We start from the raw sequence: 17,140 nt of genomic DNA, 5'->3' as shown, positions 1-17,140 counted from the left end.
TCAACTGATCCTTCTACCTCAGCATGCAAGTAGCTGGGACTACAGGCACATGCAAGCATGTCTGGCTAATTTTTATATTTTTTTGTAGAGACAGGATTTTGCCATGTTCTCCAGCTGGCCTTGAACTCCTGGGCTCAAGCAATCAGCCCACCTCAGCCTCACAAAGTGCTAGGATTAGAGGCATAATCCACTGTGCCTGGCTGGAAGGTTTGATGCTTTCGAGGAATATACTCAATACAAGAAAGTACTGCAAAGTATCAGCTTAAGAATGCTTCTTGGGGACGGATCCAAGATGGCCGATTAGGAGCAGCTCAAGATTGCAGCTCCCAGAGAAAGCACAAAGGAAGTGAGGGGAAGTTCACACGGCAGCTGGGTGGCGCCCACAGCAGCTCAGCAAAGCCTCTGCAGGCAGACAGTGACTAGGCTGCCTTCTCACTGGGCAGGGCAGACCTGAAAAAAGGTAGCAGCACAACAGAAACTCATAAATAAAGCCCTAACTTCCCAGGATAGAGAACCTGGGAAAAAAAAAAGGAGGGTTTATGAGTTCTGCTGCAGCAGACTTAAACGAACCTGCCCAGCAGCTCTGAATGAACAACGGAGCTCACAGCTCAGCACTTGAGCTCCTATAAAGGACAGACTGTCTCCTCAAGCAGCTCCCTGACTCCCATATATCCAAAGAGTCACCTCATAAAGGAGAGCTCAGACTGACATCCTCCTGGGACAAAGACGGCAGAAGAAGAAACCGGCAGCAACCCTTACTGTTGTGCAGCCACTGCTGGTGAGCCCCAGGCAACCAGGGCCTGGAGTGGACCTCAGCAGTCCTAGAGCAGAGGGGCCTGATTGGTAGAAGAAAAACTAAGAAACAGAAAGAAATAACTTCATCATCAACAAACTGGACATCTACTCAGAGACCCAATCTGTAAGTCAACAACCACAAAGATGACAGGTGGACAAATCCACAAAGATGGGAAGAAACCAGTGCAAAAAGGATGAAAACACCTGAAACCAGAATGCCTCTCCTCCTACAAGGGATCACAACTCCTCACCAGCAAGGGAACAATGAATGGAGAATGAATGTGATGAATTGACAGAATCAGGATTCAGAAGGTGGGTAATAAGAAACTTCGCTGAGCTAAAAGAACATGTTCTAACCCAATGCAAAGAAACTCAGAACCTTGAAAAAAGATTAGATGAAATGCTAACAAGAATAAACAACTTAGAGAGGAATTATAAGTGAATTGATGGAGCTGAAAAACACAACATGAGAACTTCATGAAGCATGCACAAGTTTCAACAGCTGAATTGACCGAGCAGAAGAAAGGATATCAGAGGTCGAAGGTCAACTCAAATAAAAGGAGAAGGCAAGATTAGAGAAAAAAGGGTAAAAAGGAATGAACAAAGTCTCCAAGAAATATGGGACTATGTGAAAAGACCTAATCTACGTTTGATAGGTGTACCTGAATGTGATGGAGAGAATGAATTCAAGCTGGAAAATACTCTTCAAGATATTATCCAGGAAAACTTCCCCAGCCTAGCAAGGCAGGCCAATATTCAAGTCCAGGGAATACAGAGAACACTACAAAGATATTCCTCAAGAGCAACCCCAAGGCACATAATCGTCAGATTCACCAGGGTTGAAATAAAGGAGAAAATGCTAAGAGCAGCCAGAGAGAAAGCTCGGGTTACCCACAAAGGGAAGCCCATCAGACTCACATCATATCTCTCAGCAGAAACCCTACAAGCCAGAAGAGAGTGGGGGCCAATATTCAACATTCTTAAAGAAAAGAACTTTCAACCCAGAATTTCATATCCAGCCAAACTAAGCTTCATAAGTGAAGAAAAAATAAAATCCTTTGTGAACAAGCAAGTACTCAGAGATTTCATCACCACCAGGCCTGCTTTACAAGAGCTCCTGAAAGAAGCACTAAACATAGAAAGGAACAACCAGTACCAGCCACTCCAAAAACATACCAAATGGTATGTAGCATCAACACAATGAAGAAACTGCATCAACTAATGGGCAAAACAGCCAGCTAGTATCAAAATGGCAGGATCAAATTCACACATAACAATATTAACCCTAAATGTAAATGGGCTAAATGCCCCAATCAAAAGACACATACTGGTAAATTGGATAAAAAGCCAAAACCCATTGCTGTGCTATATCCAGGAAACCCATCTCACATGCAAGAATACACAAAGGCTCAAAATAAAGGGATGAAGGAAGATTTACCAAGCAAATGAAGGGCAAAAAAAACCCAGGAGTTGCAATTCTCATCTCTGATAAAACAGACTTTAAACCAACAAAGATCAAAAGAGACAAAGAAGGGCATTACATAATGGTAAAAGGATCAATGCAACAAGGACAGCTAACGATCCTAAATATATACGCACCCAGTACAGGAGCACCGAGATACATAAAGCAAGTTCTTAATGACTTACAAAGAGATTTAGACTCCCACACAATAACAGTGGGAGACTTTAACACCCCGTTGTCAATATTAGACAGATCAACGAGACAGAAAATTAACAAGGATATCCAGGACTTGAACTCAGACCTGGACCAAGCAAACCTAATAGACATTTACAGAACTCTCCACCCCAAATCCACAGAATATACATTCTTCTCAGCACCACATCACACCTACTCTAAAATTGACCACATAATTGGAAGTAAATCACTCCTCAGCAACTGCAAAAGAACGGAAATCATAACAAACAGTCTCTCAGACCACACTGCAATCAAGTTAGAACTCAGACTTGAGAAACTAACTCAGAACCGCACAGCTTCATGGAAACTGAACAACTGGCTCTTGGATGTTGATTAGATAAACAATGAAATGAAGGCACAAATAAAGATGTTATTAGAAACCAATGAAAATGAAGACACAACATACCAGAATCTCTGGGACACATTTAAAGCAGTGTCTAAAGGAAACTATATAGCAATAAATGCCCACATAAGAAGCAAGGAGAGATCTAAAATCGACACCCTATTGTCAAAATTGAAAGAGCTAGAGGAGCAAGATTTAAAAAAATCAAAACCTAGCAGAAGACAAGAAATAAGTAAGATCAGAGCAAAACTGAAGGAGATAGACACACAAAAAAAACCTTCAAAAAATCAATAAATCCAGGAGCTGGTTTTTTTGAAAAGATCAACAAAATATACAGACCACCAGCCAGATTAATAAAAAAGAAAAGAGAATAATCAAATAGATGCAATAAAAAATGATAAAGGGGGTATCACCACAGATTCCACAGAAACACAAACCATCATCAGAGATTATTACAAACAACTCTATGCACATAAACTAGTAAATCTGGAAGAAATGATAAATTCCTAGACACTTGCATCCTCCCAAGCCTAAACCAGGAAGAAGTCAAAACCCTGAATAGACCAATAACAAGGTCTGAAGTTGAGGCAGCAATTAAGAGCCTACCACCCAAACAAAGCCCAGGCCCAGACAGGTTCACAGCCAAATTCTACCAGACATACAAAGAGGAGCTGGTACCATTCCTTCCGAAACTATTCAAAACAATCCAAAAAGAGGGAATCCTTCCCAAATCATTTTATGAGACCAACATCATCCTGATACCAAAACCTGGCAGAGACTTAGCAAGAAAAGAAAACTTCAGGCCAATATCCATGATGAACATAGATGCAAAAATCTTCAATAAAATACTGGCAAGCCGATTGCAACAGCACATCAAAAAGCTTATCCACCATGATCAAGCAGGCTTCATCCCAGGGATGTAAGGATGGTTCAACATATGCAAGTCTATAAATGTAATTCACCACATAAACAGAACCAAAGACAAAAACCACATGATTTATCTCAATTGATGCAGAGAAGGCCTTTGACAAAATTCAACAGCCCTTTATGCTAAAAACTCTCAATAAACTAGGCTATGATGGAACGTATCTCAAAATAATAAAAGGTATTTATGACAAACCAACAGCCAATACCACACTGAATGGGCAAAAACTGGAAGCATTCCCTTTGAAATCTGGCACTAGACAAGGATGTCCTCTCTCACCACTCCTATTCAATATATTATTGGAAGTTCTAGCCAGAGCAATCAGGCAAGAAAAAGAAATAAAGGGTATTCAAATAGGAAAGAAGGAAGTCAAATTGTCTCTATTTGCAGATGACATGACTGTATACTTAGAAGACCCCATCATCTCAGCCCAAAATCTCCTGAAACTGATAAGCAACTTCTGCAAAGTCTCAGGATACAAAATCAATGTGCAAAAATCACAAGCATTCCTATACACCAATAACAGACTTAAAGAGAGCCAAATCAAGAAGGAACTGCCATTCACAATTGCCACAAAGAGAATAAAATACCTAGGAATACAACTAACAAGGAACGTAAAGGACCTCTTCAAGGAGAACTACAAGCCACTGCTCAACAAAATAAGAGAGGACACAAACAGATGGAGAAACATTCCATGTTCATGGTTAGGAAGAATCAATGTCGTGAAAATGGCCATACTGCCCAAAGTAATGTACAGATTCAACGCTATCCTCATCAAGCTACCAGTGACCTTCTTCACAGAACTGGAAAAAAACACCTTAAACTTCATATGGAACCAAAAGAGAGCCCACATAGCCAAGTCAATTCTAAGCAAAAAGAACAAAGCGGGAGGCATCACGCTACCGGACTTCAAACTATACTACAAGGCTATAGTGATCAAAACAGCATGGTACTGGTACCAAAACAGAGATACAGACCAATGGAACAGAACAGAGGCCTCGGAGGCAACACCACACATCTACAACCATCTGATCTTTGACAAACCTGACAAAAACAAGCAATGGGGAAAGGAGTCCCTGTTTAATAAATGGTGTTGGGAAAACTGGCTAGCCACGTGCAGAAAGCAGAAACTGGACCCCTTCCTGACACCTTACACTAAAATTAACTCCAGATGGATTAAAGACTTAAAACAGAAGACCTAACACTATAAAAACCCTAGAAGAAAGTCTAGGCAAAACCATTCAGGACATAGGCATAGGCAAGGACTTCATGACCAAAACGCCAAAAGCATTAGCAACAAAAGCCAAAATAGACAAATGGGACCTAATCAAACTCCACAGCTTCTGCATGGCAAAAGAAACAGTCATTAGAGTGAATCAGCAACCAACAGAATGGGAAAAAATTTTTGCAATCTACCCATCTGACAAAGGGTGGATATCCAGAATTTACAAAGAACTAAAACAGATTTACAAGAAAAAAACAAATAAGCCCATTCAAAAGTGGGCAAAGGATATGAACAAACACTTTACAAAAGAAGACATACATGAAGCCAACAAACACATGAAAAAATGCTCATCGTCACTGGTCATTAGAGAAATGCAAATCAAAACCACATTGAGATACCATCTCACGCCAGTTCGAATGGCGATCATTAAAAAATCTAGAGAGAACAGACGCTGGAGAGGATGTGGAGAAACAGGAACACTTTTACACTGTTGGTGGGAGTGTAAACTAGTTCAACCACTGTGGAAGACAGTGTGGTGATTCCTCAAGGACCTAGAAATAGAAATTCCATTTGACCCAGCAATCCCATTACTGGGTATATAGCCAAAGGATTATAAATCATTCTACTATAAGGACACATGCACAAGAATGTTCACTGCAGCACTGTTTGCAATAGCAAAGACCTGGAACCAACCCAAATGCCCATCGATGATAGACTGGACAGGGAAAATGTGGCACATATACACCATGGAATACTATGCAGCCATAAAAAACAATGAGTTCGTGTCCTTTGTAGGGACATGAACCTGCAAACACATGTTCTCACTCATAGGTGGGTGTTGAACAATTAAGAACACATGGACACAGGGAGGAGAGCACTACACACTGGGGTCTGTTGCGGGGAAATGGGGGAGAGACAGTAGGGGTGGGGAGATGGGGAGAGGAAGTATGGGGAGAAATGCCAGATATAGGTGAAGGGGAGGAAGGGAGCAAACCACACAGCCATGTGTGTACCTATGCAACAATCTTGCATGTTCTTCACATGTACCCCAAAACCTAAAATGCAATTAAAAAAAACAAACAAACAAAGGAATGCTTCTTGTGTGTGGGTCTCTCTCTCCCCTCCTGACTTACATCATTATATAAAATTGCCTACGTCATGAGTTATGTTTTCCATAAAATGGCCTCTTATATCCTATTTTGTTTTAATATCTATAATTTCCTTGGGTTTGCCATAAAGATATTATTATTTATGGCATCTAATATGCTATGATTCTCAGATTCTAGTCTTAGCACCCTCCTAAAAGAGGAGAACAAGAATAGAAATAAAAAATACCTATAATTAAAAGGTGGGAGGCCATCTGCAAATCTTGAAGTGAGAGGATTTCCATCTTTATCATGGTAGAATGCAAACAGTCCAGCAGAGAAACCCTATAAGAAAAAGTTCAAAATGTCTTAAAGGGAAAAATATCAAGGCTAATTACAGGTCTGTGATCAAAGGAGAGCACAGATACTGGTACATAAAAGCACCATGCCAATACTGCAATAGGAACTTATCATACATTGTAATTGAACAAAAATTCAGTGTTCCATATTTATAAATTCTAAATTCAAATTACTTTAGGTAAATATTTCTATAATTATAATTATATATACAGGTACCATCAGAGTTTTAAAACCATAAAGAGCACCAGCTGTTGTGTTGTTAATTCGTCTGCTGTGTGTGTGTGTGTGTGTTTGTGTGTGTGTACACATTATAAAATGGTTCTGAAAGTCTGTCTGCATTTTAAAGTTATCTTTGCCTTCTTATATATATAGAAGAATCCTCCCAAAGTGCTGGGATTACAGGTGAGAGCCACCACTCCCAGCCCTTCTTCCTTTTTTGAAAATGTATCAGGTATCAGTTCTGAAAAAGAGCTGGACAAGAGCTGAAAAGACAGAAGCAGTACACTGAAATGCATGGCCAAGACTGACAATTGCTTACATTATGTAATTACAAATCACTGTGAAGACAAACATTTGTATATGCTCAAATATACATGTAAATAATTATTTAGCTGACAATTTCCTTTCCTTTAATTTGAGAAAGTGGTAAGTCATCACTACTTCCTCCCTACAAGGATTTTCACATGGTTATCAGAAGTGGCAGCAGAAGGGCTGGGCACAGTGGCTCATGTCTGTAATCAAGCACTTTGGGAGGTTGAGGCAGGAGGATCACTTGAGCCCAGGGTTTCAAGACTAGCCTGGGCAACATGGCAAGACCCCATCTCTACTAAAAATACAAAAATTAGCAGAGCATGATGGTGCGTGTCTGTGGTCCCAGCTACTCTGGAGGCTGAGGTGAGAGGACTGCTTGCTGGATTACAGGTGTAAGCTCCCCCCTCTAATCTCAACACTTTGGGAGGCTAAGACGGGAGGATCACTTGAACCCAAGAGTTTGAGGCTGCAGTGAGCCATGATAGTGCCTTAAAAAACATGGTGATCATTAAAAAATCTGGGGACAACAGATGCTGGAGAGGATGTGGAGAAATAGCAACACTTTTATACCATTGGTAGGAGTGTAAATTAGCTCAACCATTATGGAAGACAGTATGGAGATTCCTCAAGGATCTAGACATAGGAATTCCATTTGACCCAACAATCTTACCCAAAGAATTATAAATCGTTCTATTATAAAGACACATGCACATGTATGGTCTCTGCGGCACTGTTTACAATAGCAAAGACCTGGAACCAACCCAAATGCCCATCAATGATAGACTGGACAAAGAAAATGTGGCACATATATACCATGGAATACCATGCAGCTATAAAAAAGGATGAGTTCGCCGGGCGCAGTGGCTCAAGCCTGTAATCCCAGCACTTTGGGAGGCCGAGGCGGGTGGATCACGAGGTCGAGAGATCGAGACCATCCTGGTCAACGTGGTGAAACCCCGTCTCTACTAAAAATACAAAAAATTAGCTGGGCATGGTGGCGCGTGCCTGTAGTCCCAGCTACTCAGGAGGCTGAGGCAGGAGAATTGCTTGAACCCAGGAGGCGGAGGTTGCGGTGAGCCGAGATCGTGCCATTGCACTCCAGCACTCCAGCCTGGGTAACAAGAGCAACACTCTGTCTCAAAAAAAAAAAAAAAAAATGATGAGTTCATGTCCTTTAAAGGGACATGGATGAATCTGGAAACCATCATTCTTAGCAAACTGACACAAGAGCAGAAAACCAAACATCAAATGTTCTCACTCATAGGCCGGTGTTGAACAATGAGAACACATGGACACAGGGAGGGGAATGTCACACACTGGAGTCTGTTGGGCATTGGGGGGCTAGGGGAGGGATAGCAGGGAGGTGAGGAGGTTGGAGAGGGGTAACACTGGGAGAAATGCCTGAGGTAGGTGACGGGGAATGGAGACAGCAAACCACCATGGCATGTGTGTACCTATGCAACAGTCCTGCAAGATCTGACATGTACCCCAGAACTTAAAGCATAATTTTTTTTAAAATCACATAAAAATAATAATAATAAAATGCTTTAAAAAAGAAATTTATTGCCGGGTGCGGTGGCTCAAGCCTGTAATCCCAGCACTTTCGGAGGCTGAGGCGGGTGGATCACGAGGTCAAGAGATCGAGACCATCCTGGTCAACATGGTGAAACCCCGTCTCTACTAAAAATACAAAAAATTAGCTGGGCATGGTGGCGCGTGCCTGTAATCCCAGCTACTCAGGAGGCTGAGACAGGAGAATTGCCTGAACCCAGGAGGCGGAGGTTGCGGTGAGCCGAGATCGCGCCATTGCACTCCAGCCTGGGTAACAAGAGCGAAACTCCGTCCCAAAAAAAAAAAAAAAAAAACACAAAAAAAGAAAAAAAAAAAGAAATTTATTATTAGGGAATATGTCTCTATATAAAAAATGCTTAGTTTATGTATGAAGAACCAATTATCCTACCTTTAACTTTGTAGCCAAATTAGTTTTTAATATTTAATATTTGTGGCTAAATTTATTTAAGATCAGAGATGTGAAATATCTATAGAGAAAGAGCTGATGATGAACTCAATAACAAACCCCAGGGTTTCACTTGTAATAACCAAGGCCTCTAGGTTACTTTTATAAATCTGATAGCTATAAATTCAGAGGTAAAACGAATAGAGGGATTTAAAAAAAAAAAAAACATGAACCCAAGATTAAAATGACTAACGAAGAGACTAGTTAAAATAGATTAGTCCCCTTGCAGCAGTCATTGACGATATTTTAAAGAACAAATAGACCAGTATGGAATAACATAAAGCAAGAAAGCACTCTGATGGAGGTGACACTCGGGATAGGTTTTCTTATGGGTTTGTTTTTCTCTCTGAAGCACAAACTCTCTGCTCACACCCCTATGTGTCATAACTGACTAAGCCAATACACTGGCTTCTATATAAGTTCACTTTTTTAAATTTGTAAAGTAGAAAAATGAAAGGGCAGTTCTTCTCTACTATAAAACTACTGAAACTTATTTTTGCAAGCTAAAACTATACCCCTGCTGAAGATAAAGTACTGTGGAAGGTCTAAAACTATTAGCAAGTAAAAAGCAAATCTGATTTTGTAAATAAAAACATTTCATGGAGGGGGAACAAAAAGCAGCAGCAGCCCAGGGTTCAGCCGTATCTATAGACTTTCATAGTCCTTTCAGCATCATTAATTCTTAAATCTTAGAATTTTAAAAGAGGAAAATTCCTTATAAATCTTTTTGTTTGTTTGTTTGATACAAGGTCTGCCTCTATCACCAGGCTGGAATGCAGTGGCACAATCTTGGTTCACTGCAGCCTCGACCTCCCTGGGCTCATCCTCCCACCTCAGCCTCCCAAGTAGCTGCTGGGACCAGAGGTGCATACCACCATGCCCCGCTAATTTTTGTATTTTTATTGAACATGAATCTAGGAATCCACATCATCTTAAAATGCAATATATGTATAAAAATGACAACATAATAAGCAGAAATCAAGGCATGAAGGAAAGAACAGTAACAGTAGAATTTACCAGGGCATGAATAATCTCATGTTTCACTGTGGACAACATCCCAATAAACTCCTGAGGCTGAGTAGAGATCATATTTGGACACAGGTTAGCATATCCTGCTATTGGCCTGTCAAAACAGATATTGAATTTTTAAATTATATTACAGAACAATATTTATTAACACTTACTTCTCCATCAAACACTGCTCAAGGACAGAGAAATCTTTGCAAAATATCAAATGTTACTTTGTACCATTACTAACTTTTACTTTCAAGACATGTATCCTCTGCTTTCCTGTGGCAAATCAACACCTGTTTCCACAAAAGGGCATCATTGATTATACTTCAAAGTGAATTTTTGGAATATACCAATACAATGCCCAAAAAAGAATGAACTCAAAGGCTCAAATTCTAACACCATTGTACTTGCAAATCCATATTTGACTTCAGCATTTCATCTACAGGCACAGAGACAAGCAGGCAGAGAGGGAAACCAGTTATAAATGGGGCAATCAGTGAATGGCTCAGGCTGCTGAAATTTGTTGACCCTTCTTATCTGTTTGCTATTCCCTTTCTCCTGCTCCAACGCTGCCTACATAAATATTTCTACCTTCCCACCATCTTCTTCCAAATTCTACACCATTTAGAATCTACACACTTTTACATCTCTCTGTGTGCCTAGAACCTGAGAGTCCAAGGGCAGCCTAGGACTCAAGAGTCCAGAGTAATTCAGTTCCACCGTGCACCTACCTGTCTCTCAAAAGCTGTGACCAATGAACAATGCTAAACAACCCCAAACTCAGTTCTCCTACCACTATCTTAACATTTCACATAGATATACTGCAAAGATCATCCAAGTATAATTGCCTATTTACAAAGTACATTTATCTTATTTAAATTTTTTAAATACTGTATATTTTCTTCATAGGTAATAGCAACAGACTTAGAATTAGAAAAAGTATGACTACAATTCATTTGTTTAAAATTTGCCACAGTGACCTGTAAAATACAAAATGGATTCCAGGCTTAAAACTCTTCAGGGGCTTCCCATAGCATTTAGAATAAAGCAATACTGTCTGCCTCTCCAAGAACTTGTCCTCCAACACAGTGTCCACTGAAGTGGCTTCTGACAGCAACAGGTACACAGAGCTTTTGCCTTGCATAAGCTCTTCACACATCTCTTTATTTGGCTAAAGCCTATCAATGTTCAGGTTGCAGCTGAAGTTTCCCTTTTTCAAAGAGGTCTTCCTTGCTTGATTGATCTACAAGCTCTTTTATTCTATTCTATGTGATAACATTCTATTTATTTTCTACAAAGTATTTATCATACTTTGAAATCACATATTTATTTGCAGGAATATTTAATACCTGTCTCCCTCTGTAATCCATAAGTTCCATGAGGCAGGTACACATGTACATCTTGTTTACCTAGTCTGCTGGCCACTCAAATATTCATGAAATGAATTAATGCAATATAGCAACACTAAGGGAAGGTTTCACTTCCCTGAAAAAGAATAACTTAAAGCCAGGGGCACTGGCTCATCCCTGTCATCCTAGCACTTTGGGAGGCAAAGCCAGGGAGATCACCAGAGGTCAGGAGTTTGAGACCAGTCTGACCAACATGGTGAAATCTTGTCTCTACTAAAAATACAAAAATTAGCCAGATGTTTTAGTATGCACCTGTAATCCCAGCTACTCGGGAGGCTGAGGCAAGAGAATCGCTTTAACCAGGAGGTCGAGGCTACAGTGACCTGAGATCGCGCCACTGCACTCCAGCCTGGGCAGCAGAGCGAGACACCATCTCAAAAAAAAAAAAAAAAAAAAAAAAAGATAACTGCTTTTTCTCAGAACAAATCTAGGAGAAGTCAGTATAACTAATTCACGTGCATGAAGGACCTTTGCTAAGGTGTTAAACATCTATCTATTGGTCAAATGGCTCAAACTCTAACACAGAATTAATGAATTGGTCAAAACCCTAGAACTCTGGAGGCCAAGGCAGGCAGGTCGCCTGAGGTCAGGAGTTAAGAGACCAGCCTGGCCAACACACTGAAACCCTCATCTCTACTAAAAACATGAAAATGAGCCCGGTGTGGTGGTACACACCTGTAGTTCCAGCTACTTGGGAAGCTGAGGCAGGAGAATCACTTGAATGAGGCAGGTGGAGGTTGCAATGAGCCGAGATCATGCCACAGCACTCCAGCCTGGGTGACAGAGAGAGACTCCATCTCAAAAACAAAATTACCTGACTCTTTCTGAAGTCAGTTAATCTCAAATCTAATCTCACCTAGATTTCAGAATGTTACATACAATCTATTCTGAGACATATGGCAATTTCCACGGCTTTTAATTAATTTGTCTGGTAAGCGACAGGAAATCTTCTGCATATATAACTTTTCAAGGCTGGGCTGCTTCACAGGAAAATTTTTTGAAATCTTTTGTAAATAAAGAGAACTCTGAATTTTCAAGTGATATTTAACTAAGTGAATCACATATAACAAATGATATTAGATGAACAGTCATTATTAACATTTTAACAGTTTTAGCATAGAAGGTGCTAAAATTAAAGTTCAAATTGTTTCCTTAAAGTGGTAGTCACCTGGACAGAAAATTCTCTTGACAGTAGACTTTTTATTTATTTATTTTTGGACACAGGGTCTGGCTCTGTGGCCCAGGCTGGAGTGCATGTGGCACAATCACAGCTCTCTGCGACTTACAGCTCCCAGGCTCAAGTGATCCTCCCATCTCAGCCTCCTGAATAGCTGGGACTACAGGCACATACCACCACTCCTGGCTAATTTTTGTATTTTTTTTTAGAGATGGAATTTCACCATGTTGCCCAGGCTAGTCTCAACTTCTTGAGCTCAAGTGATCTTCCCACCTCAGCCTCCCAAAGAGCTGGAATTACAGGTATGAGCCACCGGACCTGGCCTTTTGTTTTTCTTTTTTTGTGGGGGACAAGGTTTCCCTCTGTTCCCCAGGCTGGAGTGCAGTGACATGATCACAGATCATTGTAGCCTCAACCTCCCAGGCTCAAGCAATCCTCCCACTTCAGCCTCCTGAGTAGCTGGAACCACAGGAGCATGCCACGATGCCTGGCTAATTTTGTTTATTTTTTGAAAAGATGGGCCGGGCGCCGTGGCTCAAGCCTGTAATCCCAGCACTTTGGGAGGCCGAGGCGGGTGGATCACGAGGTCAAGAGATCAAGACCATCCTGGTCAACATGGTGAAACCCCATCTCTACTAAAAACACAAAAAATTAGCTGGGCATGGTGGCACGTGCCTGTAATCCCAGCTACTCAGGAGGCTGAGGCAGGAGAATTGCTTGAATCCAGGAGATGGAGGTTGCGGTGAGCCGAGATCGTGCCATTGCACTCCAGCCTGGGTAACAAGAGCGAAACTCCGTCTCAAAAAAAAAAAAAAAGAAAAGAAAAGATGAGGTCTGTGTTGCCCAAGCTGGTCTCGAACTCCTGGGCTCAAGTGATCCTCCCACCTCAGCCTCCCAAAGAGCTGGGATTACAGGCGTGAGCCACTGCACCAGGCCCACTTGACAACAGACTTGTTCTCTGGAATATTGGCAAAAACAATAGGATCAAAATGGAAGAGGAATGGCAGAAAGAAAAGTCAAATTAAGTGTTTGACTTTTCTCTCACTTTGACTAAAAACTTGGGTCACCACATTAGTAACAGTCTAATCACTGTCCTGACGCCACTAAAAAAACAGTTTGCTATAAGAGTTCCCATATTAGACCTTAGAAACTGAGTCTCAGAGGAAAGTTTACCTGTCCATGTTTGCTTCCTGCTGACAGTAGGCTGCATAAGAGATGATGTTTTCATGACTGCACCTCTCAGTGGCCAAAGCACCAACGTAAAGTACAAAGTCTGCATCCGGGATGCCTTCTTGGTCTGGCACACCCACTGCTCCATGGGGCCACTTACCCCCACGGTAGACCCTGCATTGCTGCACCCACAGGGGACAACAGAAAGCCAGACCAGAGACAAAGTCAGCTACAGTGGCACTTAATCTTACAGTAAAATCTATACTGCAAACACAGTACAATTGTACCTTTATTATCTCTAAACTTATATCAAAATCCATACCTCCTTGTCTACTTAATACCTAGCTCTAATTCTGGATTTATTTTACTGAAATGTCTACTTTACATAAAATGATCATAAACCTATAACCTGACAAAGGAAGGCCAACCAAGCAGGATGCTAAAAAGACAGAAATATAGAAGGTTTAAAAACTCGGAAACTAGATGAAGGGATTTTCCTATAAGGAACTTTCTTTTGCAACTGTCTTTCAATCTACAGTTAAGTCTAAACTAAGTGGTAAAAAATTTTTTATCTAATGGAAATATATTGCCTATTATAACTCACATCTTGTTAAAAATTCAAATAATATAAAGGTATATAAGGTAAAGTCAAAGTCATCTCATGATGTTACCCTTGTTTCTAATCTTCTAAGAAAATCTTTTGTTATAAAAAAATTTTTTTTGATATATATAGATGGGGTCTCAGTATACTGACCAGGCTGGTCTTCAACTCCTGGCCTCAAGCAATCCTCCCATCTTGGCCTCCCAAAGTGCAAGAATTAAGGGATTACAGGCATGAGTCACCACGTCCTGCCCGGCAAATCTTATTTGCCTCTGTAATGGTTGCTTTTTTGAAAGCTACTTCTATCAAAATTCCCAAATAATCATAATCTCCAAATCAGAAACAGAAAAATTAGTAAATTGTTATTATTTAAGGTATAAGCAATGCTTATAGAGGAAAAAAAAAACAAATTCTCATTTCATTTAATAGAAAATACACGTTGTTTATTCTTCCTTCTCTAACACATGCATTTATAATTTTTAAAATCCATTACTGTAAGGGGCTGGAGTTGAGGAGATGTTGGTCAAAGAATACGTGTTTACAGTTAGAGGAATAAGTTCAAGAGACCGACTGTAAAGTACAGTGACTGGTTAATGACAACATGCTGTGTTCTTATTTATTTATTTATTTTGTTTGTTTGTTTGTTTTGAGACAGAGTCTTGCTCTGTTGTCCAGACTGGAGTGCAGTGGTGTGACCTTGGATCACTGCAACCTCTACCTCCCAGGTTCAAGCAATTCTCCCTGCTTCAGCCTCCAGAGGAATTGGATCTACAGGTGCCCGCCACCATGTCTGGCTAATTTTTCTATTTTTATTAGAGACAGGGTTTTGTCATGTTGGCCAGGCTGGTCTTGAATTCCTTACCTCAGGTGATCTGCCCACCTCAGCCTCCCATAATTCTGGGATTACAGGCATGAGCCATCAGACCGGGCCTTGTATTTTTTTTTTTTTTTTAAGCAATAGCTTAGCTTAGGCATAATCTGAGATATTCTTATTCATTCATTTATTTTTGAGACAGGGTCTCACTCTGTCACCCAGGTTGGAGTTTAGTGGGAAGATCATAGCTCACCAAAACCTCCACCTCCCCGGCTCAAGCAATCCTCCCACCACAGCCTCCCAAGTAGCTGGGACCACAGGCACACACCACCACGCCTGGCTAATTTTTTGTAGAAACAGGGTTTCACCATGTTACCAAGGGAAGTCTTGAACTCCTGGAGTCAAGCAATCTGCCTGCCTTGGCCTTCCAAAGTGCTGAAACTACAAGTATGAGCTACTATGCCCGGCCTTAATTTTTTTTTTATATATAAGTAATATTCAATATGAAAAATCAGAACATCACAAAAATCTCCATAACTTACCAAAGAAAACCACTTTCCCCAACAATCTCTTAAAGAACACCATTAACATTTTTATATACATCCAGATTTAATATGTGTATACTTCCAGACTGTTTGATAATTTTTTATTTTCTGTGTTTCCATACTTTCAAATAAAATGAGCTCGCTATCCCCATCAAGCTACCAATCACCTTCTTCACAGAACTGGAAAAAACACCTTAAACTTCATATGGAACCAAAAGATAGCCTGCATAGCCAAGTCGATCCTAAGCAAAAACAACAAAGCAGGAGGCATCACACTACCAGACTTCAAACTATACTACAAGGCTATAGTAATCCAAACAGCATGGTACTGGTACCAAAACAGAGATATAGACCAATGGAACAGAACAGAGGCCTCGTAGGCAACACTACATATCTACAACCATCCGATCTTTGACAAACCTGACAAAAACAAGCAATGGGGAAAGGATTCCCTGTTTAATATATGGTGTTGGGAAAACTGGCTAGCCATGTGCAGAAAGCAGAAACTGGACCCCTTCCTGACACCTTATACTAAAATTAACTCCAGATGGATTAAAGACTTAAACAGAAGACCTAACACCATAAAAACCCTAGAAGAAAGTGTAGGCAAAACCATTCAGGACATAGGCGTAGGCAAGGACTTCATGACCAAAACGCCAAAAGCAATGGCAACAAAAGCCAAAATAGACAAATGGGACCTAATCAAACTCCACAGCTTCTGCACAGCAAAAGAAACAGTCAGTAGAGTGAATCGGCAACCAACAGAATGGGAAAAAACTTTTGCAGTCTACCCATCCGACAAAGGGTGGATATCCAGAATTTACAAAGAACTAAAACAGATTTATAAGAAAAAAAACAGCGCCGGGCGCGGTGGCTCAAGCCTGTAATCCCAGCACTTTGGGAGGCCGAGGCAGGTGGATCACGAGGTCGAGAGATCGAGACCATCCTGGTCAACATGGTGAAACCCCGTCTCTACTAAAAGTGCAAAAAATTAGCTGGGCATGGTGGCACGTGCCTGTAATCCCAGCTACTCAGGAGGCTGAGGCAGGAGAATTGCCTGAGCCCAGGAGGCGGAAGTTGCGGTGAGCCGAGATCGCGCCATTGCATTCCAGCCTGGGTAACAAGAGCGAAACTCCGTCTCAGAAAAAAAAAAAAAAAAGAAAAGAAAAAAACAAACAAGCCCATTCAAAAGTGGGTGAAGGATATGAACAGACACTTTACAAAAGAGGATATACAGGAGGCCAACAAACATATGAAAAAATGCTCATCATCACTGGTCATTAGAGAAATGCAAATCAAAACCACATTGAGATACCATCTCACGCCAGTTCGAATGGCAATCATTAAAAAATCTAGAGACAACAGATGCTGGAGAGGATGTGGAGAAATAGGAACACTTTTACACTGTTGGTGGGAGTGTAAATTAGTTCAAC

The 17,140-nt window shown here is 40.8% G+C and overlaps 1 protein-coding gene across 4 annotated transcripts in view; it reads right to left on the bottom strand.

Moving 5' to 3' along the window:
- The window catches only part of LMLN (leishmanolysin like peptidase), a 95,097-nt gene that overhangs the window by 59,071 nt on the left and 18,886 nt on the right, over positions 1–17,140 (bottom strand). For all 4 annotated transcript variants that reach the window (XM_003930847.3, XM_074406134.1, XM_074406132.1 and 1 more), the window contains exons 6-8: positions 13,751–13,929; positions 9,995–10,100; positions 6,320–6,414 (exon numbers count right to left, since the gene is read on the bottom strand). In XM_003930847.3, coding sequence (XP_003930896.1) covers positions 6,320–6,414; positions 9,995–10,100; positions 13,751–13,929 — 380 coding nt within the window. The remainder of the gene's footprint in view (positions 1–6,319; positions 6,415–9,994; positions 10,101–13,750; positions 13,930–17,140) is intronic.

This window comes from Saimiri boliviensis, chromosome 9, assembly GCF_048565385.1.
Source record: "Saimiri boliviensis isolate mSaiBol1 chromosome 9, mSaiBol1.pri, whole genome shotgun sequence".
Classification (NCBI taxonomy): Eukaryota; Metazoa; Chordata; class Mammalia; order Primates; family Cebidae; genus Saimiri; species Saimiri boliviensis.
This window is presented reverse-complemented; position numbering and strand designations above follow the sequence as displayed.